The following is a 27,688-nucleotide window of genomic DNA, read 5'->3' on the forward strand; positions in this document are numbered from 1 at the left end:
TCATTAAGCCCCCCCCCCCCGTGTGTGAGGTGTGTGTTTGTATGTGTGTGTTTTCACACTTTGTGTGTGAAATGTTAATGAGTCAATTAAATATATCATCAAGGCGCATGCTGCATAACATTACAAGGTATGTGTGTGTGTGTGTGTGTGTTGTGAAAAAATTGCACAGGTTTTGTGCATAGGCTGCACTTCTGCATGTGTGTGTTGCAGGTATAAGTATAAACCTGTTGGATATTTTAAATTCCCTGTTGTGAGAATATTTAAGTGGATCATATTCTATATAAAAACACTGAATAAACAAGGTCTTAACTACCCAGACAGCCATTCATCCTGAGCGTTTTGGAAATGTCTGCTGTGCCTCCACAACCATAAAAGTATTGATTGGTTGATTGTATTAGTGTATGGATGCAGTCTTGGCTATCTTGCTTTCTCAGCCTTGCTTTAATTGGTGCCTTTCACTCCTGTTCTCCACTTATCACAAGTACGTAATGCCATAAAATAATCTATAAAACCGTATAAAATAATATCTAAAACCCGTTTAAAGTTCTCTATATGGGTCAAAAAGGTCGTTGACGTGGTAAGTAGACAGCAGAGAATCTGAGCCCGCCTGTTGGTCTTCATCCCCTCCTGTGATTTATTAATTTTCTTTATTTAACGACTGTAATGAATTAAATTGGGGGGAGTGGTGAGGTGTTGTTCCCCTGTGTGGAGCCTCAAATTGCTCCCTCAGGTGTAGAAACAGAGGGGGGTGGGGCTGACTTTAGAAACACAATAGTCGCACACATGCTTACTTTTCTTCCACTCAGACTCCCACTCAAACCACAGTGAGGATCTGTTGTTGTAGCTAAAATTCCTTCGGTATCGGACTGTTGGTCGGACAAAACAGGTAATCCAATATGTTTGATGGCAAGTTTCACTTTCTTGTCACAATTTATAGACTAAAAATCTATAAAATAATGGTAAACTGCAGCCCCGAAAGCCATACACTGTGAATATGGCTGCAAGGATTATCAATTCGACTAGCTATTATTTATTTGATTAAACAGTGCATCGTTGTCTAAAATGTAAAAAAAATTAAAATCAGTTTCTCGCAGGCCTTGTTTTGTTTGATCAACAATCCAAAAGGTATTCAGTTTACAGTCATACAAAACAGAAAAAAGCTGAAAATCCTCACATTTGTCGAATTGTTTAATATGTTGCTGTCGACTCATCAATTAATCAGCTTATTTGTTTTAGCATAAAAGTGAGCCTGTCAACTCAAAACACAAACAGAACGAGTCAAACTTCATCACAAATGACACAAACAAGGTTTAGTGGGATTTTTTTTATTGTTATTATCAATTAAAACAGTATGGTTTCTACAAACGCAAGAAATGATCACCAATAACAAAAGGGTTGCACATCTGTGAGACCTTTGTTTGGATATTCTCGGAAATAGACATGTAAGGGGGATGTAATAAATAAATGTACACACAACCGCGCATACACACCAACACACATACAGGCACACAGTTTTATCAGGGGAGCAATTAACTGAACGTGAATTACAACATCTGTATCAGAAGGTATGAGGAGGAATGAGACATTAAAAATACAACTGAAATTTCACGTGTCATTTACACCCCCCCCCCCCTTCTTTTTTGCCTCTTCCTCTTTTGAAACTTAATGAGATGTTTTCATTGTAAAAACCACAGAGCCTTTCCAGTCCTGTCAGCCAAACGCAAGTCACAATACATTCTCCTCCTCAACTGCTAAAAAACACTTGAAGGCAATTAGTTTTCCCCCCTTCACATGTATTGCAACTCTAAGTTCTGTTAAAATGAGCACAAATGAGCAGGTTGTTTATGAAAAACAAATCGCCTTTTGCAAATTCATATTCAAGTCACAGGGCAGCGACACAAACTCATCAGCCGAGTGACATCACGGGATTTGCGACATCAGAAATGACACGCTCAGCTGTTTCACTTTTAGTCAAATACCAAAAGTTGACACAATATAAGCCTTCAGTAGTGTACATTTTCAAATGTCTGAAAAAGTCCTCGCTTTGGTGAACGTAGCTCGACAAGAAAAAGCTGTGATTGATCAATGTCCCTTTTATTTAATTCAACGGCAGGCCGTAAATTTCATTACAAGTTGATATGAACACGTAACGACCGCGACGCGGGTCTTTAAAATCGTCATGTGCTGAAGACGCCAAAGTTTGGTCAAAAGTGAGGTTCAGCATTCCGAAGAAGAAGAAGACACAGAGAGCTACACACACGGGCACACAAATTAAAACAGACACATGTACATTTACACACATACACGCCGTGACATCATAAGTCAGCACTGTGACATCATCAACACTGGCTTCTGACATCGTCATGCGGTTCGTCTTTTCTCTTTGATTGCATCAGCTCTTTTTGTTCTCGAGAACACAAATGTGTTTTTTTTTGTTTTTTTTGTTTGTTTTTTTTATTCCACTAGAAAGTTTGAATATTGAAAATCCAGGATTATACATTAAAATTCACAGAGATTAAAAAAATAAATACATGTTTAAGTAAAAGACAAAAAGAAGAAAGAAAAAAACAAACCCAAAAACAATATTCGATTCATGATAAGAGCGTTCATAGTCTGATCAAGGGGGAGTCTTTACACGTATGATCATAAACCATTAACATGAGCACATGTATCGTAGTAAAAGACTAAAAATGGCTGGCAGGAAACTTCGCTCAGTAATCAATCATGTCTGTCTTTATCGAAATGCAACTCAGAGGGGAAGCTGAAAGCCTAAAACAAGGCCTCCTGAGTCCTTTAAACCTCCACAGAGGGGAAATCCAGCCTGAATGGCTAGAAGGTCCATCTCATAGCCAGAAAAACACAAAAAATGTACCAAAAAATGACATCATCATGGCCACCTTTTCTCCCGCAACAACGAAAAATTAATCATGGTCGTGTGTTTTTACATGTTGCACAAAAGTCCCTTTGCTTTGCAGAATTTGCTTGCATGTTTATATTTTCTTTCTACACTAGAAGAAGAAGAAAAGAAAAGAAAAAAAATAAATCAGTGAACATATATGCACAAGCATGCCTCCCAGCACTGACACACAGAGGAAATGAAAATGAGAAGCAGACACTGTACAGAGCACAGACACACAAAGATAATTCAGTATAGCCCTTGGTGTGAAGTGTCCATTGTCCCCCGCCTCGAACCCGTCTGCCCCCCCTTCTCTTCATATGAGGTGAGCAGCTGAACTTGCAGGTAACACGTGTCATCGTAGAAGTACGGGAAGGTTTGCTGAACACCAGTCAGCGGCAAAAAGAAACCCTCGACTTTCTACAAACTCACAATGAAAAGTTTAAAAACAGTGGTTGAGGGATGTTTGGTCAGTCATGGTTGATATTAAAATGTTTGACCCATACAGAGTCTGCATGAGGTCGGTTCTTCTTTATGAGTGGTCTAATTCCAATTTTTTTTAAAACTAATTATTACGCAAAGGGTCACAGCACAATGTTTCATAGATGATATACACCCACTAGAGTTCACTGTACAAAGGCTTTAAAGTTAGCTAAAATCATACTAAGTGGATTTCACTTTTAAGGCCCGGTCACTCCAGAAAGTAATCTTTGCAAAATATGTGGTGCTTCAAGCTTGGTGACTTAGTGATTACTCGCAGGGCTAGTTGGTGAACAACTGTAGCTAACAAGCTAACACGCTAGCAAGCAGGGAGCATGCTAGCGCTAGTCAGTCACAATAACTCCCAGAGCTTCTTTTATTTTCTCTGTACTGGGCTGTTAACTCCACTCTGGCATTTTTAAAATCAGACTTATTCATCATTTCAGTCAATAAAGTGTTTTACTGAAGAAAAAAAGAAAGCTTTTTGCTAACTGACGGGTAGCAACCTCGTTAGCTTGGTCGCAAACGGGACAATACATTCAAACAATTCATTCAAAAGACGTATTACACCATTGACTCCTGTATCATGACTGTCTGTAAATCACGCCTCTTTTGTGGAGCAGTTTATACAGACAGAGGAGGTTAAATAAAAGTGGATGGTGCAACACGTAGCTAATAAGCTACGATAGCTTCTCTCCATTCCCTCAACGGTAAGCACTGATAGACAGTTTGCTATTATTCAAACTCACTTGCCACATGCACTTAATGCCCCCGTAAGCAAATCTAGGGATTGCAGCAATTTTATTGAAATGAGGATTAAATTTTGCCACCAAATTTTGCCAGTTAAATGCTGGTGTGACTGGGTCTTTATAGCAGCAGTTTGTGGTCTTGTTTCCCCCCCCAAAATGGTTTATATCATTATCTAGAGTAAATCGAGCCATAAAGGGAATCAAATGACAGTTAACTGTACTTGGCTGGATTATTTTTTCAGTTTTACTTTTATTATAGTCCAATCACAACTAGAGAAAGAAATGACAGGCAGGTCACATGTCCAGCCTTTAAGTTACAAACTGGCTAGCTAAAGGTTAAATATGTTTTAAACCAAGTATACACAAAGTCTTACAGGGCTCAGTAATGTTAATACTATTATTATTATCATCAGGTTAATTTCATACAAAAGCAACTTGTTTGGTTTTAAATACTTTTTATAAATACAAAGACAAGCAAACCCGTCTGTCTCTGCCTCAGTGCTCTTTACCACCCACAGTGGATTCAAAGACAGATGAATCTGTCAGAGCTCTCGAGGACTCAGAGGACAGTGCAATAAAACTCAAGGACAATTCAACAAATTTGACTCAGTGGGTATCCTTCAATAAAAGTCACAGTGGATACCCAGCAGCCTTGAAACTGCACTCGTATGATATTTTTTGCTCTTTTAAAGTGGACATTTCTGTATTCCCTTTACAAAGAATGGCTGAATATTCTCTTTTTCAAAACACAAAGTGACAAGGAGAAAATCAATTGGCTATATTCGCTATGAGATTAATGTTGTCTTCCACCACTTTTTTGTTTTACGAAGGGGAGGGGGGGCTGTCTGCTGCTCGTTCTCAGGGCAGAGTGCAGCCCTGTGAGGCAGCCAGCTGAGATCAAACCTCTTCCTCATTTCTTTTTCATAGTTATCTGGCCTTATCCTGCTCATCTCTCCCACTAAATGCCTCGCCACCTCCCTTTCCACTGTCTGCCTCTTCAGCTTCTGTACAACTTCAGCCTTCACCTCTCTACTCTTCATCTTCCTCTCTCTGCGCCTCTCTCACACTGTCACCTCATTCTTACTCCCAGTCCGCAGTCCCTGCACTCCTCCTCCTCCGGGGATGAAGTGCAGCTGTTCGATGGTGTTCTGCCTCTTGTTGGCGAAAGCCATCCGTCGGGCGTTATGGTGACCTCCGATCGTTACCCCGCCACCTCCACCTCCACCTCCGCCTCCGCCTCCACTGTGGCCCCCATGGGGGTCCCAGCCGCCGTGCATGCCCATCCCGGGCATGGCGGCGGAGCTGCGGTCGTGGTCGTGGCCTGGCGTCGGGTGGGAGTTCATCTTGATCATGTGGTGGCGGTCCATGGATGGCGTGACGCAGATGTTCTGCTGTGACTGGGCCTTCTGGTGGTGGCTGAGCCGGCCCATGGTGGGCACCATCCCGCTTCCTGCTCCTCTGTCACCTCCTCCGACCATCAGACCCATCGCCATCAGCTGGTCCTCCAGACGGTCAGGTGAAACCAGAAGCCTCTCATGGGACCTGGAACCAGAGACTTGTTTATCCTCCCTGCTTTTAAATTGTGCTCATGAAATTGTGTCATGCCTGAACAGCATCATATCTGGCCTTTTCGTTGATCAATTTTCAGTGGAAGGTTATCATGATTATATGGTGCAAATCACGTCGTCGCTTTACAAAATTCTGTCGTCTAAGAATTTCAAACAAATTGTAGTTTGTAGCAGTTAAATGTTTTATTTTACACATTAAAAGAGATATATCTGATGTAATGTAAAGTATAACAGTAGCACCTATGTGTTGATTTGATGTGTGACAGTATGTAACTTTGTTACATTCTCATAGCAGCAGGTTGGCCACAGAGCAACCTGGGTTTAAATATCTTAATATGCATTATTTTTTATTATAAACCAGGTCTGCAAAACCCGTTTGTCAGTGACCTGTCATATACCAGTGATGTGGTTGAAAGCTCCAGAACAAGCCAGTAAGTGGACCTTGAGTTGAGATAGTTTTGTTAACTGCTGTTTCCAAGGTCAAGCGTAAACTGTCGAGCTCAACGTCAAACTTATTTGACTCATTTAAAGTCATATGAGGTAAAAGGTTTTAAATTGGACTGATTTAATTTAACAGAGTACGTTCACCTTGTCAGACACTTAAGGTTTTAATGAAACTTTTCCGCTCTTGATTTTTATTAAACATTCCACTCTGATTCACTTAACTCTTATTTTTTCTTCATGGAATTTGTCTCATCTCTCCTTCATCTTCTCATATCATTTGATATCATTATGATCTTCTCTCGTCTTTCATCGTCTTTTCTTTGTTCTTTTCTCTTTAGTATTTCACCTGCTTGGTTTATTTACTTTTTCCTCCCATCACACCCCATTTCTCATCTCCTCCCCTCACTTCTGCTGTCCTCTATCCTCTCTCATCTTACCTGCGGAGCGTCTGCGAGTTGGAGCCCCTGCTGGTGCTCATCATGGCTTTGTAGTACTGGTGTTGCTGGTTCTTGGACAGGCGGGACAGCGTGTTGCCCTCCCCAAGCGCAAGCAGCTGGTCCTGGGAGCGGACGCGGCGCGGCGGCCTGTCGAAGCTGGAGCTGGTGTACTGCGACTGGGCGGGCAGAGGGTACGGGTTCGGGGTGGAGGCGGGGATGTGGAGGCGGGGCCGGGAGCCATGGAGGGGCAGCGTGCCCCTGGATCCCAGCGTGTACTCGCCTGCCCAGGGTAGGTGGTGCTGCGAGGAGTGGAAGGAGGGCGGAGCATTGTTGGAGCGACGTTTGGAGCTGTAGTAGCTGGAGTACTCGTCAAGTTCTTTCTCTGGTTCAGCAAAAGAGAGAGAGGATTGGGCAAAATGTAAATATGGCTGCAACTAAAGATGATTTTCTTTGTAAATCTGTTGCCTGAAGAAGGTCCATGACCAAAATGTTGCGTCTCTTATGAACTCAGGGCTTGCTGCTCATGATTTAATTTTCCTATGCATATCTACCAGTAATGCATTAGAGAACACTTGGTTTGACATTTATAAAATGTAAAAAAATAAAAATAAAATAAAAATGTGCCTGTGATCTTGAATTGTTTCTTATTTCCAGTCCAAAACCCAAAGATATTTAATTTACAATTATACAAAACAGTGAAAACGAGCAAATTGTCTAATTTGAGGAAGCTCGAACTAGAACATTTTTAGCTAATTTTTGCTTGATCAAATTAATCTATTATCAAAATTGTTGTTTTTAAATTTTCTGTCAACTGACCCCCCCTCCGAAAATCAGTAAGGATTTTGTTGAATAATACTTTAATTTCATTGACTGTTTGAAATTAAAGTATTATTGAAATAAAGCTGAAGAAAAGATTCAAATTCCCATTTTTTTCTGAGCATTTGAGGACTTCTCGTCCATGTTGGTGAAATTATTGGGAAAAATTAAATCAGATAAAATGTAAATTTGAACATCTACAATCCAGTGACAACTGGGTAAACCCCATCTGCTGATGAAGATCATGCGATATGATGGAAAGCCTAATGGAGGCTAATGGAGCTAAATGGACCTTGTAGTTAAAATTGTTTTCACAGATGTCCAAGGTCAAGACTGAACTTTGAACCTCAAACTAAAAGAGAAAAAGTAGAGCAAAAATGGCAGAAAGGAGAAACACAGAAATGAGGTAGAAAGAAAAGAAAAGAGAAATTAAAACAAAAGAAAGATGACAGATATACAGAGGCAAAAGAGAAGGATAATATCAAGGAGGACGGATGAAAAAGACAGCAACAAAGGAATGTGTCACCTGTGAGGCAGGAAAGGAAGGTGAAATCCTTTCACAAGACGTAGAGATGTCAAAAAAGATACAGAAAGGAAGGTGAAATGTAGGTGATCAAGTCAGAGGAGGATAGAAAGTGAAGACGGAAATGGCAGGAATGAATTTCAAAAAGAGATGGGGGGTGGATGAAAGAGAGATACACTGTATATTGCATGAGGTATAAAAGAATATAGGTGAAAGAGAAGCCCTAAGAGAAAGAAAGGAACAGTAAAAGACTGTAGCTCAAAGCTAAAAAGTGGTCGCTTTAAATGACATGAAAATAAAGAAACAGATACACAAAGCAAAGAGAGAAGAAAGAGATGAAGAAGCATGGAGACGCAGATGTGGATGGAACAGTTAGTGAGGTTCATTAATAGTGAAATACAGTGTTTCTGTGCTTTCTGCTCTATAGCCTGAGACCGCTTTAATCTTCAAAGCATTTCCATGGAAGCAGCTCCCCAAGAGCCAATTTAAACATGACCTTTAACCAGCCACTTCTCTACCTCTTCCTCCCCTCTCGCCTTTTCCTTTCTCTCTGTCAGGTCTCTTCCCATCCTTTCTTCTCTCCTTCTGTTGTTCCTTTGTCTCTTCTACTCCTTCGGTCTTTCTCTTCCTCGTCTCTCTTTCCCTCTCTTTTTCATTTTCCTTTTTTTTAACCTCTCTTCCTCTCGAGGTTTCCTCTGTCTCTTTTTTAACCTATCTATCTTTCTCTTCTCTCTCTGTTTGTCTCATGTCCTCTCCCTCCTCTTGGTCTTTCTCCCTCTCACTGTTTACTCCCCTCCTGTAAGACCAAATTATATCGAGGTTTCTCCCTGGCTGCCGACTGCAGACAAAGAAGCCTTTATCAGTGTCCTTTCTGCAGCGCAGTATGGGGAACTACATCAAAAGCACCAGGTTTCATATAATGGCTGGCGAGAGGCTGTAGTCCCTCTCCTTGTGTCACAGTGACAACATTTTAGTTTCCTTTTACAGGGGTGTTCCACCATAACTGACATTCAGGGTGTTTTTTCTGAAAAAGCAGGCATTTAATAATCAGACAAGTAAAAATACTGCTTTGCTTTCAGTGTGATTCAGCCTGTATCTGGTTAATGGAGGCTTTTACGTTTTACTGCTGAAGAGATCAGTGCCTGGTAGCTCTACTCTGGGAAATAAAATCATCTGGCGCAAAAAGGAAGTCATGGCTTCTTATGTTTTTTGGTTGGTTTGGAATAAACTGAAAAAAGGAAGAACTGGGTAAATAGGGTTAAATACAAATTTCCTTGACCTCTAATCCATCTCAGAGTATTCCTGTCAACATATCAGTCTTTCTACATCTTTAAATACATGTTTGTGCTACACACAGCATCTATCTATATACCTATACAGTATAGTTATATAGATATACTGTATAAGCTATCTATATACCTAGTGTCTAACTAGTAGTCTGGCATGCTTTATATTATATTATACGCTCGAAACAAAGTCTTCTCAACATATCTGAAGGTCAAAAGCTGCTCTGAACGGCCACAGGTCGAAGACAGTGAAAAGCAATAATCGTTCAAATGGCTATAACAGCACACATTTTCGGACAGACTCCTCAACTTATTGGTGATACAAATGTTTGTACACATGAAAAGGTGACAGAAGTAATTGTGTGAAGAATGAAAAACCAGCGCTTGAGAGAGACGTTCACACGCTGCTTACTTTCTCACCAACACATTCCCGGACAGTTGCTGTGTGAAGTGGGTGTGATTGTTGGACACGGCCCCCCAGTTGTGATGCTGTAAAGGGGTTTTCAGATGCCGTTTGACCATTTAACAAGCACTTGAGTTGAAGCATACCAGTGCCTTTATTATTATTACTACTACTACTACTATTATTAATATTAAAAAATCTGTGTAATCTCGAACTGGTCTGGTGAAGTTTGCACCCCACACAGACTCTCTGGATGTCTGCAGAAAGTCAGGCTGCACCCGTACAGACGTTATAGCCACAATGACGGAGCAGTGGGAGAAAACTGCACCACCTGCAGGAACTCTCAAACAGAAAATACAGGATGAAGACGTTACAGTTCAGGCAATACTCTTTGAATCATAGATTCATTCTGGGAAGTGCAGCCTTAAAACACTATGACAAGCCAAGATACTGTGGATGTACTGCATTCCCCAAAAAAGTATTTCCTATTCTTCAATATATAGAACTGATTTTGTAATTATCAAGGAAAAGGCAGTGTGCAATCATGCTTTTTTAAAAGTATTACTATGGCTGTATCTATAAAAAACATTAAAAAAAATTGTATTTGTCTAATAGATGTGCAGAAAAATAGCTGTTTAAAATAATAATTAAAATTATATGAAGGAGAGACGACGAGAGAGGGACAACTAAAGAGAAAAATGTGGTGACAGGAGACGAGTAAACAGAAAATGAAAAAACGAAGAGGTGAATGAAGGGACGAGCATCTGCTTCTATCTGGGATTTCTGTACTTTACAAAACAAAAACCTAAACCATGACATAGTTTTGATGATCTGAACCATAAAAAGCTACAAGACGGCTGCGATGAATGCGTCAGAGATGCTGTTTCACAAATGAGAAGATGGAGGGAAGTGGCATGACCTCTGAAGGTCAGTCGAGCGTCGTCTGTTGATGTGTTTTCTCCTTCTGATTGAATCGAAATAATAAAGAGCCTCATCTGGCCTTTCACCTCATTATTGCTTCCACTTCCACGTATAGACACACCGCGTACGCACACACACGATCCCCCATGTAGTAACCATCCATCACTCAGCCTGCAGAGGCGACTCCCCTCCCCCTGCAGTCTTCAGCAATTGCAGGGTGAGAGAGGGAGGTTTCCAGCCACTGCCTCTCAAGCGTCTTTTCTTCCCTGTCGAAGGCAGCCAGGCCCCTGCAGACCAGCAGCCAACGCCCCTCCCCCTATCTCCACATCTCTCTTTCCTTGCAATCCTTTCTTTCTTTCTCTGCCTCTCCCTTCATTCTTCTCCTTCTGCATCTCTATCTGGCCGAATCTCTTCTTTTCTTCCTGCTGTATCCTTATTTGCCTAATCAGCTCTTTCACTGCCTCGCCCTGATCCTTCTCTTCTGGTCAACCAACCTCTTTCTCTACATTTATACTCTCCCATGCTTCTTTCCTTTCTCACCCTTTCTTTCAGTTCCCTCAATCCCCTACATGTCTACTTACTCTTTTTACACGGATGCTTTTCTTTACCCCTTTATCCCATTTTAGCCCACAATCTGTCACTCCTGGTCTTTTGCATTATTCCCTTAATTCCCGACCTTTACTCATCTCACAAATCCATTTCTTTTTCTTTCTCAATCCTTTTCACTCTCTTAATTCTCTCAATCTGCTCCAATCCCTTCATTCATTTGCACCTTTTCTGTTTCAGTTTGTTTACTTTACTGTTATGACTGTTTAGCAGAAACAGTTTACACATTCAGACTACACTGAGATGATTATTTGGCTTTGCAGCTGAGTCACAAATCTCCTGGCGGCCATGCCTGCCTGCTGCCATAATGGAGGCTCACTTGAGAATCGGCTGTGTGAAAGTCAAACTAACCAGGCCACAAAAAGAGAAATACCTGGAAAGAAAGTCATGTGGTGGGAGTAGGCCAGTTTACTTGAGAATAACTGGCTCATAGTTTAGTTGGCAGAGACATGCCCAGGGACTTGGGTAACCAAAATCAATACCAAAATCCGGTGAAGTGGGTGTTGTCTGTATTATTGGTCAGTACAGGCAAAATGAGATGACACGGCTAATATTCATTCTTACATGCAACAACAAACCATTTCTGGCCACATATTAGCTAGACATCAGGTGTGAACAACAGCACAAATGATGTCTTTTTCTAGAGTATAATCAGCTTCTCTGCTGTTGATTCTCACGTTTAGTATGTTCCACAACATAACTAAATACATTACTTACATCACCTGCTCATTGCTCCAAAGCTCCACCAGTAGTAGCGTTTAACGATTTTTCGTGACATAGTGTGGATCATTTAACACACTGAACAGCTGAGAAGTTTATTACACTGTAGGAGTGGTAAGAGAAGCTTCTAAGGAAGTTTTGTAATTGTATATCTTTAATGTGACTCTAGGTCTCCATTGGAATCCAGTGTAACAGCAGTGAATCCAAGCTGACTACAGCTACCGTCATCCACAAAGGAGCAAACTACACATTTCTTAAGAGCCACCTTTCAAAGCTACAGGCGCTGAGTGTTTGATACTCAAACATGTTGAGGTGGAGAATTCCTTTAAACACATGATGTGTCAGATTTGATGTGTCAGAGGCAAAATGATCAAAATTAACTATGTATATAATTCATACCTTTGAGACAGTCAACACGAGTAGCACAAGAACAAGACACTTCCAATATGGCTGCTAGCTAGTGTGTTGCATCACCTGAAAGCCCTCACTGGTCCCAAATAATAAATTAGTCCCACCTGCTCTCCCCCTCCATCTCTCTCTCTCAAGTTTTCCTCTTTGCTTCCCCTGTCCCTTGTCTGCCTTTTCCCTCTCGTGTATTTCCACTCTCTCTCTACTCCCCCCACATCCCTTAGCCCCCCGGCTCACCCAGCCTCTTCAGGGAGCTGTAGCGGTTGATCTCAGGTTTCATGGCCATCTCGTAAGACGGCGGCAGCTGGGCCAGGTTGTGGAAGGAGTGGGAGAAGGAAGGGTGGCTGCTGTTGTGTCTCATGCTCCCTCCGATGATGCTGCCGCCACCAACGCCGCCACCACCACCAGGACCTTTACCGCTACCTGAAAGCAGGGAGGGTCCAGAGGAGAGCTGCGAGGTGTTGTTCATACGGGGCCCACGCTCTGGAGAGGCATAAATTGACAGAGGGAGAGGAAAATGGGGAGAAGAGAAACGGGGGGGAATGAGGGAGGAAAGGGTAGATGGAGGAGAGGATAAGCAAGTGAGGAAGAGAAGGAGAGATGGGAGATTAAAAATGAGGGGTGGAAATAAACAGGAACACAAAAAAATAGAGGGAGAAAGAGTTCAAGAAACAGACAATGAGGAAAAGAGGAGATGAAAAAGAGATAGGGAAGACAAAGACAGAGATGGAGTATGAAAGAGGGAGAGGGAAGGGAAGAGTAGAGGATGGGAGGGAAAATGGAAAGATAGAGAGAAACGGAGAATGAAGAGGCAGAAAAATGAGAAATGAAAAAACAGAGAAAGAAAACGGAAAGAGGAAAAGGGAAAACAAAAAGGCAGAAATAGAAATGGACAAAATGGAAGAAAAGGGAAGAAGAAGACAGAACAAGAGAAGAAGATACAAGCTGGTTAATGATCAGTAAACACAGGAAGTGTCTCTGAGCTCCATGGCGACCATCTATAAATACAACTCTGTACTGTTCATCTGAGGCTCTAACACAAACATATCAGCCACATATAAATACATAGAAATACAGTGATAGCATTAGGGGGAATCTACATACATACACTTCCACATTTATGCAAAATGCAAAAGCAGCACATCGATCAATACACATAAAAATGATTTGTCTTATGTAAGATTAGCAGTATGGGGGAGGGGCAGGGGTGTCTGTTTTGCAACATGTATACTCATATCAGTTACATCATACAGTATACGAGTACATTCATATTGTCCAAACAGCAAACAGACACCACTTTTAACGACCCAACATGTAGGTGTACTCAGCAGTGACCTAACATGTGTAGGTTCTGTACATTTAAACGGGGACAATGAGCTCACATCCAAAAGGTACATCTGAAATCAACAAACGCATGCTGCCCATTGCTGGAACCATCGAGGAGTAATTTGAAATATCAGAGAGAACAGGAGAAACTTTATTAACTGATGGGTGTCAGCAGCAGATGTAAAAAGTGTTAAAAATGTGAGAAATCAAAAATATAAAGCAGCAATAAAAAGATTACATAACTCTGGAAAATTGGCCATTTGCTGTTGTTTCCTGTCGTTGAGACAGACACAATCGATGTCCATTCAGGGTGGTAATGGTTATGGGCTGCGATCTTGTTAAGATTACTGTTGGACATATCTGGCTATTGACCATTGACAGTAATGGGCAATAATGGCCAATAATGTCTCTGTTAAGCATCACCCAGGGAACACACACCACATCGACTTCTGTACTGTGCATGTTACACAGACGGTGGGAAGAAAGCAATGCTAGCTCTGAGATCATATGGTTTATAAAGCATGAACCGAGCATGAGGAAGGCTAGGGAAAATAAAAGTAGAAAGCATCAAATATTGAGTTAAATGTGCCTTTTTTTGTGCCATCATACAGAATTAGCTTGGCCACTTCCAAGAGTGCAAGGTAATGGATTTTTTTGGAACACCTACGATGGCTGACAGAGAGGTTTGATATTGGTGTCATGGAAAAATGAACCTGTTCAATATGTGCACAGTATCTGACTCAGAGAGTTGAAGTGTTCTGTTCTTGTATCCTCCCAGGCGGCCGTTAACCTTATCTAACACACGAAGAGTGAGGACAAAACTAAAGAAAAACATTAAACGTTTCAAACTTTACACCTTTATAACCAAACTTTCAAGAATGAATAGACATGAGTGAACTAGAATCGTCATTATGCACATAAATTAAAGAATGACACCAAACATTTGAAAACGACCTCAATTTCATTGTATCCATCGCCCCATATTAAAATCAAACCCTTCAGTGTAAACAGTATTAAAAAAAGGCTGTTTCTTGTTCTTAACTAAAAATACAAAATAAAAGTGGTGCTTCTAAAATACTTAACTGTTATAAATCTAACTTCCAGCAATACTGTATGTAAGTAATACTTAATTATTAGTTTGTTTATATGTGATATATGTCATTGAATATAATGGATCTTGACTTGCAGGTTAACATTAGCAAATGAACAATTGACAATCTTTGCTTACAGCACACATAAAAGCACAATTTAAACTAAACTTTTAGTTTAATCTGTACTCTCACTTGGCTTCATTCTTTACCGTTGCCTTCTTGTGTAATTCATTCCTCGAGGGACACATGTAGGTGTAATGGCTTGGAATAACTGGCACTGAAACAACTTAAAAAGTTCAGTGAAAATCATGCTTGTCCCCTTCATCTTCATCATATTTCCATGGCAACCTTATCCAGTATTCTGTGGCAGCCATGTTAGATGGACCAAATTAGCCTCCACAAACAATGATTTGACTTTTACTTACAGTAGGTTGGCCAACAACAAAATGCTGGGGAGATAAATCACTCGTGCTAGCATTGCTTTTTTGTTTTCTTGATGCAAAGTCTGGGAAAACACACATTTAGTAAGTGCAGTGACCTCGCTTAAGCCAAGACCTCCAGTAATCAGCTGTAAGCACAGTTGCACATCACTGCTACACAGAGAGAAGAAGAAGAAGAAGCACGTTTGGAAGCAGGCTTGTGGTGGTAGTGGGCGGTGGGGGGGCAGACAGGCTTGCATTAAGCAGAGGGCAGGCCAGACAACTTTTAGCTCACACTCTTATGAAAGATGTGTCACTTTCAACACAACTATGTGCGTCATTATAAACATACGTATATGTTTTAAACCACAAGTATGTGTTGCCACAAAGTAATGCTGACAATGGCACAGCTGTTTTAAGAGTGCAGGACAACAGGCTATCATACCAACAACAAGACAGACAGACAGTGTGGTAGTGAGGCCGTGAATCCGGCCGGCAGCTCGCCGCCGCCTGTGCTGGACTGTGCTGCTAACCACAAGGCTTACCGATGGTAGCAGAGTGTTTGGGGCTGGAAGCAGACCCCTGCTGGTTAAAATGGTGGTGCAAGTTCCCAGCTGCAAAGAGAGCAGAGCCGACAAACTGATGGACAACCACTCCAGAGACACACAGCCATGTGTCGAGTAAGCATTTGTGTCAATAGAGAGAGAGAGGACAGAGAGGGACAGAGAGATAGAGACAGGAGAGGGAAAGACAGTCCCTCCAGGAAGTGGCTTTTTTTTCTTTGATATTTTTACTTTATTGACACACATTTCCACAATAAATTCAATCAAGCTGCTTATTAACGTAATGCAGCTTGTCTCTTCATGTCTTTCAACTCCAGAGAGGGAGGAGATGAAAGACAATGAGATGTAGTTTGAGTTTTTTTCTCCATTAGAAGTTTAAACTATTCTGTGTACTGAACTTTGTGGTTCATTTAACCTGTTTGTATACTATAAAAAGAACACAGATTATCTATCTGTCAAAACTGGACACTTTATATCCAATTTTACAATCGAGTATCATGTGCAAAAAGTCACGTGGAAGTGTTGAAGTCAAATATTAATAAAATATAGACTTTGTTTTAACTATGAACCCTCAAGTATCAAAGAGTGTAAAAGTGACAAAAGTAAATAAGAGTAGTTACATACAACAGATCAAACTTTTTGTGATATTTTTATTTGTACTGAAATACCACATTTTCCTTGAGTTGAAATTTGTTGAGTTTCTTATTGTTAAAACCCTAAAAGTTAAAAAGTTAAAACCCGCAAAATCACAAAACAATTCAGCAAAATCCTGGAGTGACTGAAAGAGGAGAGCTTGTTTTGTGAGAGGTGAGAGACTGTGGCGGAGCGACAGAACAGCAGTGAGAAAGACAGAGCAGTAAAGACAGAAATGTGTGTGTTATTTGTGTGTGTTTGTAATTGTAATTGTGTGAATTGTTACAGTACAAGAAAACAAACACATTCACCAACACTCTGATATCCACCGCTCAGAGGGAAAATGTTTGTCAAATGTCTGCACAACTTTTTTTTTCTGCAACCAGAGAAATACGATCGTTTCAACTGTAATCTGTTGACGACAGCAACATTTTATGTCTCATCACAAACAACACAAAGCTGTCGGGAGTGGGCAGCTTGAGGTGCAAAAGAATGAGAAGAAAACAAAAAATTAAATAATGACTTGTTGAATTTGTCTTTGATTCGAAGCACTAAAACTTTTTAAGGATACATCATTTGATTTAGCTAAGTTGTTCTGACAGTAATAAAAAACAACAACTGTCAAAAAGATCCATCTGTGATAGCAAAAGTTAAAAAACAGCCCACACATTATAAAATGTAAAGATTAGTTCCACTGCATTTCAATGTTTAAATACTAAACTAACTGGTAGTTACATATATGCTGCTCTTAGATTTATTTGTTCTTGCCAAAACACAACTTAAAGAAACACTACAAATGTCAGTGTTAAGGTTTATGGCCCATGTAAGGTCTTCAGGGCGTTCAGTCACAGTGCCATGTTGAGCATTTAGTTGATTAACAACTTTTTAGGTGAAGATTATGATTAGCTGAACATGCAGTTTTGTAGTCTGCCGCAACCACAAACAAGAAAGAAGAATTTCTAAGAAAGAAGAAACAGTTCATTGTTGTAGTCATCAGTATTTTTCTAGATGTAAGAGAGCATTTATTTCATTATATGCTTTGATATAAAGGTTACAGAGTTTACATTCATAATTTGTGCACATACATACTAAGTGGATTTTTGTGGGCACAAAACATCAAATATGTGGTCAGATTTAGAGGTATTCCCTTCTAGACACAGAATAAAGAACGGTGAATCCACACTATACGCAATTGAAAGGATTATTAAACATAATTTCTGCAAATCGCTGAACTAATGTTCCTTCATTTTAAGACAAAGGCCCATTGAGATTAACCTTTAACTTCAGCAGTGTCTGGCAACTAGTCAGTCACAACAAATGTATTCCACCTGAAGTGTGATGTGCGTTACTGATATTGAGATTGAACAGAGATTTGAATAAAAGCAGCGACAATTAACATCCATGTCACTGGGGATGTGACAGGTTGGCTTGATTCAAACATTCATTTCACCTGAATATGACAGCATCGTTTTATGTTTTCACCCCGACGAATGTGTGTAATTAATATGATTTTTTCCCTTCTAAATTCTGCTGTTTTAACATTGAGTTCTTGTCACTTACTCCGGTTGTCTTTGCTCTGCAGGATGGGGGTGTAGAGGTTTTTGGATGTCCGTCCATCTGAGGTGGTGGTAGCCAACACTGCGGTGTTGTTCCTCTCTCCCTGCTGCACCGGGCTCGACTGGTGACGTAAGATATCCACCAGTGATCTGACACAGCAGAGGGGGGACGGAGAGATGAGAGCAGGAGGAAAAGGACAGGATAAAGAGAAAGACAAAAGGTCAGACAGAGACAGAAAGACAAGAGAGGTGAGGATACCAAAGGGAAGAATAAGAATATGAATATGGAGGAAACATTAAAATATTCAGCCAACTCCAAAACCCCTAATTCATGTTTTTTTCAGCTGTCTTTTATCTTTTCTTAATCGCTAATTCATATCAGTCTATCAGAGGCAAACTGATGTTATTGTCAATACTCCAGTTAGCTGCCGGTTTCATGTGTTCTAATTTGTGGATCTCAAATGTCCGGAAACTCCCTTCTTGCCTGTTAATGTCCACCTATTTCATGAATTCACCACAGTATATACATTGTTCGTCTGTATGCACACTCTCAATAGAAAAACGGATGTGTGCCACTGTTTTTCAGTATGTAATCGGTACAGAAATATGCAAACGCTTGTATATTATTATATCCTTTAACTCAATAAGAATTACCTTTGTCTTCACACCTGCGTAGTTGAGACTCCGCCTAGTTTAACAAAGTGTAAACCACAGTCTGAACTGATGCTTATATTCTTTATGTACTCTGGTTTTAAGACAAGTTAAAGTGGAAAGGCGAACTCATCATGCTTACCTGAAGTTACAAAGACTGGAATCAGATGTTGTCTCCCCTGGCAGCTACTTGGTAACGAACTATATGTGACGTGACTTTTGTTTACAAGCTCTCGAACAATTCTTTGCAGGCAGTGTGGACAAATGAACCAAAAGCAAAGCAAAAATGCTACCAAGTAAACTTTCCATTCAAGTTCAGACCAAGCAAAACAGACTGCATCTTTAAGAAGGGACAGTTCATCCCAATATAATCCACAGACCTTGTTGTGAGCAGTTTCATGTAGGAACTATCGGTGGAAAGAATATAGTCTCTACATGAAACTGCTCACAACAAGGTCTGTGGATTATCTTGAGTAACCGGGTCATGATTTCTGGAAACAGACATTGCTGTTGAGTTTTTCAAATTTATTTTCTTGGCGCTTTGAGCACCACAAGCCGAGTGCCATACAGTCCCATTATATTCAACGTCTGGCGATATCAGCCGTAGAGATGTCTACTCCAAAACTCTGCAACTCACACCAAAACAATCTAGATGGATAAATAGCACTACAAGTAAAAGGAAAAATATGTATATTTGATTTTGGGGTTAACTGTCCCTTTAAAGTCAACCGAAGCCCTTTTTAGACATGCACTCAATTAACTAAATGTGCCGGTAATGTTACATGTCAGTCTCATGTTTGAATAAGCCTCTGACTCACTTTAAGTCAGACTTAGTAACACTTCTGTAATACTTCCAACATGGTTCATACTTGAATTATATACCACTCCTACTTGTATACCTGGCAACACATATTACATGAGCATTACAGCTCTATCTGCAAGGGCCCAGTCACATCTGAGGAGTCATTATGGAACATTTGTGTAATAGAGACCTATGTTTGAAAGCCTAAAAGACATTACATAACAAACAGATAAAGCCAGCAATGTTACAGTTTCCAGGACACCTTGGTATTGTCTTGGTTCCAAGATTCTCATATCATCTCACCGTCATTTCTCCGGTCTCTCCTTGGTGCACTGATGTTCTCTGTCTAAATCAGTTACAGTGAGGAAACCCAACAGACCTGTCCTGTGGTCTCACCTGGGCATGTTGATGTCCCTGTTGCGAGGTCTTCGCGCCACTTTGCTGAAGGCAATCCTGACGCCGACGGCCATCACTAGCGTGAAGGAGATCACCCCTCCAATCACATAGGCCGTACTGCAGGTAGAAGAAAATTACATTAGCTCACTGAGCACAACAGTAGAGGAAATCAAGCAGCAATCAAACATTTTTAGTTTCTAGTAAACATCTATCTATCTATCTATCTATCCTATTGAGATGTTGTTAACTTGAGATGTACAGCTGGAAATCAAAAATGTAGAGCACATGTTACAACAACAATTAATACTATTACAACTTTACGATTGCTACTTGTATTACTCCTACTGCTTCTACTTTTGCTATTCCTAAAATTAGGCTTATTAAAAAACCTAAAAAAGAGACAACGTGGTCTGTATATTCCTAAAATTTATCTGTGATCCACAAGGATACAAATACATTATCATGTTAGGTAGTTAGCTAAAATGCAAATAAAGTTTTTTTCCTTCCTTTCAAACAAAAAATATCAAGCAAGATCAGGAAGTGAGTATGACCAGTTTTGACAACGTTACTTGTTTGTTTTGGTTTACAAGATAATGATAAAATATTGTACTTTTCCTTAATGGCTTTAATTACTGCTAGCAGTGAAAAATGAGTCCAGACTCTGACCTGCTGTTCTGCTGCTGGAGCGTCTCAAAGTCCGGGTCGGGCTTATTGCCCACGGGCACGGTGACCGGGCCCTGTGGGTCGGCCCAGACGGGAGTGATGTAGTTGTGGCAGGCGTTCTGGTCCAGCCGGTTCCTCTGGTGCTCGCAGCAGAACCGGTAGTGGCAGGTACCGCAGCAGTAGATGTAGCTGCCCTTGGAGCAGTTGAACGTGCTGTCAAAGTGCCCCATTACGTCGTAATAGCCCCTGTGGAACAAAATTGGTAACAAAGAAATTCATTATCTCTGCCACTTGTCCCATTTAGGATTCTTCTTTGCCCTTGAAACCTGGCCTGGGTGACTGGACACCTCCCATCATGACCAACCGGGTAAAACATTTAGAACAGTTTCTTTCTGTAAACATTTAAGCCTCATTGATCCAATGTCTACCAACATTTCACAGTCCTTTTCGAAGGCAGTTTTCCAATTAGCTAATGCACATTTTTTCAGGGCCATTTCTGATCCAAGCCCATTACTATCTGACCTTGATGAATTCTACAATTAAGTAGCACAGATATGCCTCCATAAAGCTCTAAAGCACTTCACAGGACCATGAGAGGAGTCATTTTAAGTGTGGCTGGCCCTAGTGGGAATAGACTCCTATGGATGACAGTGTCAACCATGCTACCAGCAACCTTGTGTTTCATCACCCAGTGTGTCTTGTGTTGTCGCACCTCAGGTTGAAAAAGGTCAGCTCTGAGCAGGTAAACGCTCTACATCACCTTGGCTATTTCTCCAATTGGAAGAGCGCAGGGTGCGAGGTTAGGCCTTAACAGCCAAACATTCAACACCAAAAATGGAGGAAAGGTTAGGAAAGCTCTTGTCACTGAGCATGTAACCTTACAGACAGAAATGACAACGACATTAAAAGAAACATCAAGCTTAGAGAAACACAAGTGAGGTATTTGGAGCTTTATGTAAGTCTTAAATCTGTTTGTTATTACTGTACTGTGCTTTGGATTGCCTGAATGTAGCTGCTGTTGATAGCTGTGGTGTGTAGCTCGCCAGCACACAACTGATTTAGAGCTGATTACATGTTGCCTAGCAACAGCCAGACGCCTCTCAGTGCAAAATATAAGCTTCGCTGAGATCGAGATCAGAGCTGCAGGAGGAAAAGAATCATGATGCGCCTCGCTTTTATGGCATCCAGTGTTTTCAACACATTACATAGATGGAAATAAAGTTGTGCTATAAAAGAGATGTAGCCCCTCTGCTGGGAATGTCTAATGTCTTCAAAGGTTAACTTAGCTGACTTTATACAACACACCTAATGCTCATCCTTTTTAGTTTTTACAGATTTTTAACCAACCAGTTTTTTCTTAAGGGAGCAGATCAGTTTTGAACTGGTTTTCACCTGGATTTTACGTCCCCTTGCACCCAAAAAGGACAATGATCCTCTACAGTTTTCATTAAACAAGTTCATACTAGAGTCCCAACAAGAAATGCTTTAACCACAGGGTTCTTGCTTTGCTAATGGCATTTAAAAAAAATCTGATTATCATCTGCCTTTTAATACTCAAAATAAACACAGGTTTACTGATTTCTTAATAACCTTACAAAATCACACAACACAACTCAACACCACAGGAAATTGTTTTGTTCTGGCTGTACCTGCACACGTCCACGTCCACCAGCTGTCTGGGAGGTGGAGCCACCTGGGCCGCACCGAGTGGAGGCTTCAGGGCATCGGCCGTCATGTTCCTTGGCAACATGGTCTGAGGGAGGGGCTTTGGAGGGAGCTCGGCCATAACTGGTGGATCATCTCCATCTTCCACCTCGGCTGCTTTTGGCGCCACTTTGGGTCCAGCGGGCAGCGGTGGCAGTGGTGGCTTGTAGCCGGTCAGGAGGAACAAGGTGGTGCTCCTTTTACCAGCTGCAGCGGAGCTACTGCTGCTGGTCAGAGTCCTGACATCGCTATCAAGAGCGCGTCGCTCTGTGGTGATGGTTACCGTGGAAACAGTGAGGCAGGAGAAAAGCAGGAGAACAAGGGACAAGCAAAACATCCCTCTTGAAATTGTAGGTTTCATTGTTTTAACACACACAAGTTCTTGAGCCGTTGTAAAAAAAAAAAAAAATTCACCTTAACAGTTCCTAATGCGCCGCGAATGATCAGCGTCCTCTTCCAAGATGGCGGCTTGTGGACTTATAAAAACCTTTTGTATGAAAAGTTTTAACTCCAGTCAGATGAACTAATCCCTTCTTGTTCTGTACACGCTGCACAGGTGCAAAGGGTTTCTCTTGGAGTTCAGCAGATTCACTCTGTTCAAGCAATGTATCATGAATGTGTTTGGCATTTCACTCTTTCATCTAAATGTAAACATTTCTCTCTGTATACAAATCCTTCCCTTAAGCAGCGTTTGTAAACATTGAGGTCTTTCAGAGTTTTTAGGCCCTATATGAACTGCCTGTGAAATGGCTGTAGTTCTGAAATAATCAATTCAAATTAAAACTTAAACCGATTATAAATATAGAATAATGTGGTTTGTTTTATGGCAGCAGGTATCAGATATTTTCTTTTGGTCTGTCGGTTGACAAAGTGACATTTTACAGTCCATTGGCCAAAATTCAAAAACTTCAAAATAGGCAGTATTTTTTATTTTTACATTTTCTGTAAACAAAATGAGAAAGAGAAAATTTTTTACTCTTAATATAATGACCCCTCCAGAAAGAGAGTCTTATATCTCCTACTGAAGAGTTTTCTGGGAGTCGTTTATGGCACGAAAGTTACGATTCACGTAAGAAACTGCAATGGAAAATGTAGTCTGTAAACATTTAGTGCTGTATGTAAACTTTATTTTTCACGTTTGAGCTTTAACAGATGTTGGGTGTATTCTTGTTTGAGTTTGGCACTTCTGTTGTCCAGTGTGGATAACTGCTGTGTAAAATCATACATGGAAAAATAATGTTTTTTAAATCAAGTCAAATGTTCGAGCTCTATGTGTCTCGTGTCTGTAAACAACAGTGCTGGCAGCTTTAGAGATCTCAGCTTTGTTTAGTGAACAAGCTGAGAGGAAGTTGGTCTGAATTTGGCACAAGCTGTGACTTAAATTTGTATTCTTTTTACATCATGCTCACAATTTGCCAATAAACAAGCTCTTCTTTTCAAATAATTTAGAGGAAGAGAATCAGTAAAGGTCAATATGCTTGAAATTTTGGTTTAAATTACAGTGGAATTGTGAATTTAGAAGTTGTGGACAGTGAGTTGGACTAATAAAGGTACTGCTAAATGAAAGCATTAAGCAGCATCAAATCTCTTGAAGTCCTTCCAGCAGCTACTAGAGGACAGAGATCAGTTCAATAAATGAGCATGTCAAGGCATTCACAAAAGAGTGATCAATAGCGAGAAACTGGAGACAAAATTACAGAAAGAAAAGATTTAAAAAACGGGGAGGATCTATGTGCGTTCGATACCCTTGTGTGAGTGTCTTTGCTCTGAATTTAGCTTGGCCCAACAGAAGAGAACGAAGGAGGGCTTGGGCCCGGTTCTAGCAGGGCAGCGAGGTTCTGCCCACAGAACAGACATGAAAATGTCCGGATTCATCCGTCAACACAGAGGAACACGGGATGACGACAGGAAGTCGACACGGTCACGTTCACTGCCACACTTGACACCGCAGGCTGTTTTAGTACAGATTTAGTACGTAGTGCGATCTAGAAAGACACAGGTAGAAAAGTCTGAACGTTCAACCAAATGTATGAAATTTAGGGTTCTTCTCAGTAGCAGTTTCTTCATTGACTCCCTGAATGTGTATGTGCACTGATGTGTTTGAGGATCACTTTGTTGAAGAAATCTTAAACATTGTGAGGTGTTTTGTAAATGTGAAAGGTATTTGTATGGCTGGTGTTCAGTATGGCTTTAGGTTATGTTCTTTTTTTTTTTTTTTTTTTACAAACTTGATCTCCTTCCACAAAAAAAGTAAATACAGTGAAAGGTTTTTAATTGCATGTTTTTAGTAGAATAAAAGGAAGAATGCAAAAAGTTGAAGAGGTCACTGGGATTAGATAAAGGGGGCTTTCAGGTTGTTCAGTGTGGCATAATCGAGCGCCACATGTGGAAGAAACAGAAGACGACAAAGAGTGAGAGGCCTCTCTCATATAAGCAACTGGAAGAAGGAGATAGGCAAAGTGTCAACAGTGTTTCACAGCGCAGACTGAGACGATGGTATATCTCCAAGCCTTTGAGATAGCAGCAGCAGCAGCAGCAGCGGTGGTGCCTATATTTATCTGGTTAGGCGTGGCTCGTGTTGCCTGTCAGTCAAACACCGTCCTGCCGAAGTCTTAAAATGTTCAGACGTCGTCAGAGCGCAGTGGCGAGTTATCACTGCTTACCACGCACCTCTTCTGTAACGCACAACTACAAGCAAACCATCGGCTGGAGGATCTGTTTATAAAGCACTTTGAACCAATAATGCACTGATCAGCGTCCTAGTATTAAAAATCTCTCAGTTTCAGCATTAAGAGCAGCAACTATGCAAACACTGACCGAAGACAATGGATATTAAGTTTTGCAGTTGTTCTGTTTTCTAAAATATCTCTTCAGTATGCTGTGATGAATGTGTTGAGAGTAAATATGATTTTAATGGGATGTTGTAATGTGATTGTGGGTTTGGGGAGGGGGGAAATAAAGCTGTACTCTAGTTACTAAATCAGGTTTTCAAAGCTAAATGACTAAATAAACTCTTCTTATGATGATTTGGTGATGGTAAGTTTCATAGATTTTTTTGCTTCTTCTCTTGACACAGTCAGTTTGGCACCTGGTTTTGGTCTTGCTTAGAACAAAACAGCAGACGAGAAAGGGAAGAGGTCTGTAACCGCTATCCCAACAACAACAAGATAGTAAAAATAGTGGAAAAGGAGCAGGTATAGTTAGTGAAGAGCCTCAGCTTTGAAAGCAGCCCAGAAAATCTCCCAGAAAACCTCCATGTGTACAGGGACAGTCCTGTTGAAATCCTCTGCTTCTTCAAGTCTCTTTCTCTCACAGGTTCACATCCACTTCTTCACCAGTTTGCCACACTGCAAGAGAGGAAGAACACAACATGCATGTTAGTAAGGATGCATTTAGTCTGCTGTGGTTGGTAATGTTGATGTAAATGTTTGTTAAGAAAAAAAATCAGCATATTCTGTGTATGTATATATTGTCTAAATGTTTTTAGAAATCACTTGTATTTTTTACTCCATTTAACTCAACTTATTGTGTTAATTTGAGTTTAACGTTTCTGTAATATGATAATACTGCACTGTCAAAACTTATTAAAACTGACTGAAATCTAATATTTTGGTTCACACATTTTATGTTAACATTTAATGTCTGCATGGGTTTCATCCCTAATGAATCTTTTTTTTTCCTGAAATATTTTCAGGGAGCGGATGGATATGTTTTACATATCTAAAGTGGTCTATTTGTAGTTTTTCAGGATATTTTTTGGTTGTTGTTTTACCTGAGCTAAACTACCTGAGAATAAAACACAGGCACTGTGGTGCTGTGAGCCTTTAATGTGACTGATTATTTCCAATCAATGGCAACAAATTGCACTACGTATTTATGTTCAACACATGAATGACTACAATACACAGGTTATTTCTAACTTTTAAAGCATCATCCCTGTATGTGAAAGCAGCATTTCGCATTGAATTTTCATCTGTAATGAAATATCAAACATTTAATAAATAATCAAACATGCATTATTCAGAAACATAAAATATAGACATCCTATAGTGCATTCTTACTGTGTAAGGATGCACATTTGTACCTCAAAATGGTAGCAAGAGACAACTATTTTGGAAACATTTAAGTTCAATAACCAGAAATTCTGTAATGTGATGACAGTAAACTGCACACTGCTCATTCGTGTTTACTGCTGCAGCTGCTCTGTGATGTTTAACGCCATAGAAAACCAAACAGGTGAATGAGGACAATGTTTTAATGTTGCTTTAGATTTTGCTCAGACATTTGGCTGGGTCACTTCCTGTGTCGAGGACACACACACACACACACACACCAATTTAATTTGAGCACAAAGGAAATTTGTACAGGAAGTCAGTTATTAGGGAATACTGTGATTTAGGCTGGGAGATTGGAGGTCATTTTATATAATACTCTTGCTTGATTAAACCTGAAATTCTGCTTTACTGAGGGATGTACAGCATAGCAGATATACTAGTTCCTACAACATACACATATACATACACATACATACACACACACACACACACACACACACATATATATAAATAACATCAGCTGACGGAGGAGATGGGAGCAGCCGTGATCTGACTTTGATAAAAAGAGAGCAGGCGACATGACAGCTGCCATATGGACTCATCTGACATAAGGACAGAGGACAGGGAGACCACAGATATGTGTGTGTGTGTGTGTGTGTGTTCTGTTTACAGAATGAGGCCTGCAGCGCCAAGAATGGGAGGGGCCCTGCATAACACTGCTGTCAGAATAAAAATCTCACAACCCCAATAGTGATGTTTTCTTACTCTTATTTATTTAGTGACTTGAGTGACACCCCAGTGATACCAAGTAAAGTCTATTGTACAGTTGTTCTATATACAGTGGTGTGAAAAAGTGTTTGCCCCCTTCCCGATTTCTTATTTTTTTGCATGTTTGTCAAACTTCAATGTTTCAGATCATCAAACAAATTTAAATATTAGTCAGAGATAACACAAGCAAACACAAAATGCAGTTTTTAAATGAAGGTTGTTATTAAGGGAAAACAAAATCCAAACCTACATGGCCCTGTGTGAAATAGTGATTGCCCCCCCCCTGCCCCCTTGGGCCACCCTTAGCAGCAACAACTGCAATCAAGCGTTTGCGATAACTTGCAATGAGTCTTTTACAGCGCTGTGGAGGAATTTTGGCCCACTCGTCTTTGCAGAATTGTTGTAATTCAGCCACATTGGAGGGTTTTCGAGCATGAACTGCCTTTTTAAGGTCATGCCACAGCATCTCAATAGGATTCAGGTCAGGACTTTGACTTGGCCACTCCAAAGTCTATGAGTCCTTTTGGAAACTTATCTTTGTCATGATACCACAGCGATGAACATTAAAGAGAAGAAAGAAGCAACAGAAGAACAGAGGAAGTATGCTCATCTATTTAGTGCAGAAACAATATGTCAACTTATCTTTGATTGACAGAAAGTTAACTTGTAATAGTCACTGTTTAAGTTGTTTATCAAAACAAATATTTGCTTTTACAGCATCTGAGGATCTTACAGGATTTCTCCATTTTATTTAATATCATTTCATATCATAAATTCAATACTTTGGGTTTTTAGACCTTTCAT

At 40.4% G+C, this 27,688-nt stretch overlaps 1 protein-coding gene across 2 annotated transcripts in view; it reads right to left on the bottom strand.

The window, feature by feature from the left end:
• Window positions 1–1,309: 1,309 nt before the first annotated feature.
• Window positions 1,310–27,688, bottom strand: part of shisa7b (shisa family member 7) — a 46,721-nt gene continuing 20,342 nt past the window's right edge. The window contains exons 3-10 of one of the 2 annotated variants that reach the window (XM_044172592.1): window positions 22,007–25,408; window positions 20,361–20,603; window positions 19,695–19,811; window positions 17,850–17,995; window positions 15,639–15,707; window positions 12,495–12,740; window positions 6,575–6,956; window positions 1,310–5,667 (exon numbers count right to left, since the gene is read on the bottom strand). In XM_044172592.1, the coding sequence (XP_044028527.1) occupies window positions 5,187–5,667; window positions 6,575–6,956; window positions 12,495–12,740; window positions 15,639–15,707; window positions 17,850–17,995; window positions 19,695–19,811; window positions 20,361–20,603; window positions 22,007–22,422 (2,100 nt within the window). In that variant the 5' untranslated portion in view covers window positions 22,423–25,408 and the 3' untranslated portion in view covers window positions 1,310–5,186. The remainder of the gene's footprint in view (window positions 5,668–6,574; window positions 6,957–12,494; window positions 12,741–15,638; window positions 15,708–17,849; window positions 17,996–19,694; window positions 19,812–20,360; window positions 20,604–22,006; window positions 25,409–27,688) is intronic. The other variant, XM_044172593.1, reaches the window with a different exon arrangement.

This window comes from Siniperca chuatsi, linkage group LG17 (assembly GCF_020085105.1).
Source record: "Siniperca chuatsi isolate FFG_IHB_CAS linkage group LG17, ASM2008510v1, whole genome shotgun sequence".
In the NCBI taxonomy this organism is placed as follows: domain Eukaryota; kingdom Metazoa; phylum Chordata; class Actinopteri; order Centrarchiformes; family Sinipercidae; genus Siniperca; species Siniperca chuatsi.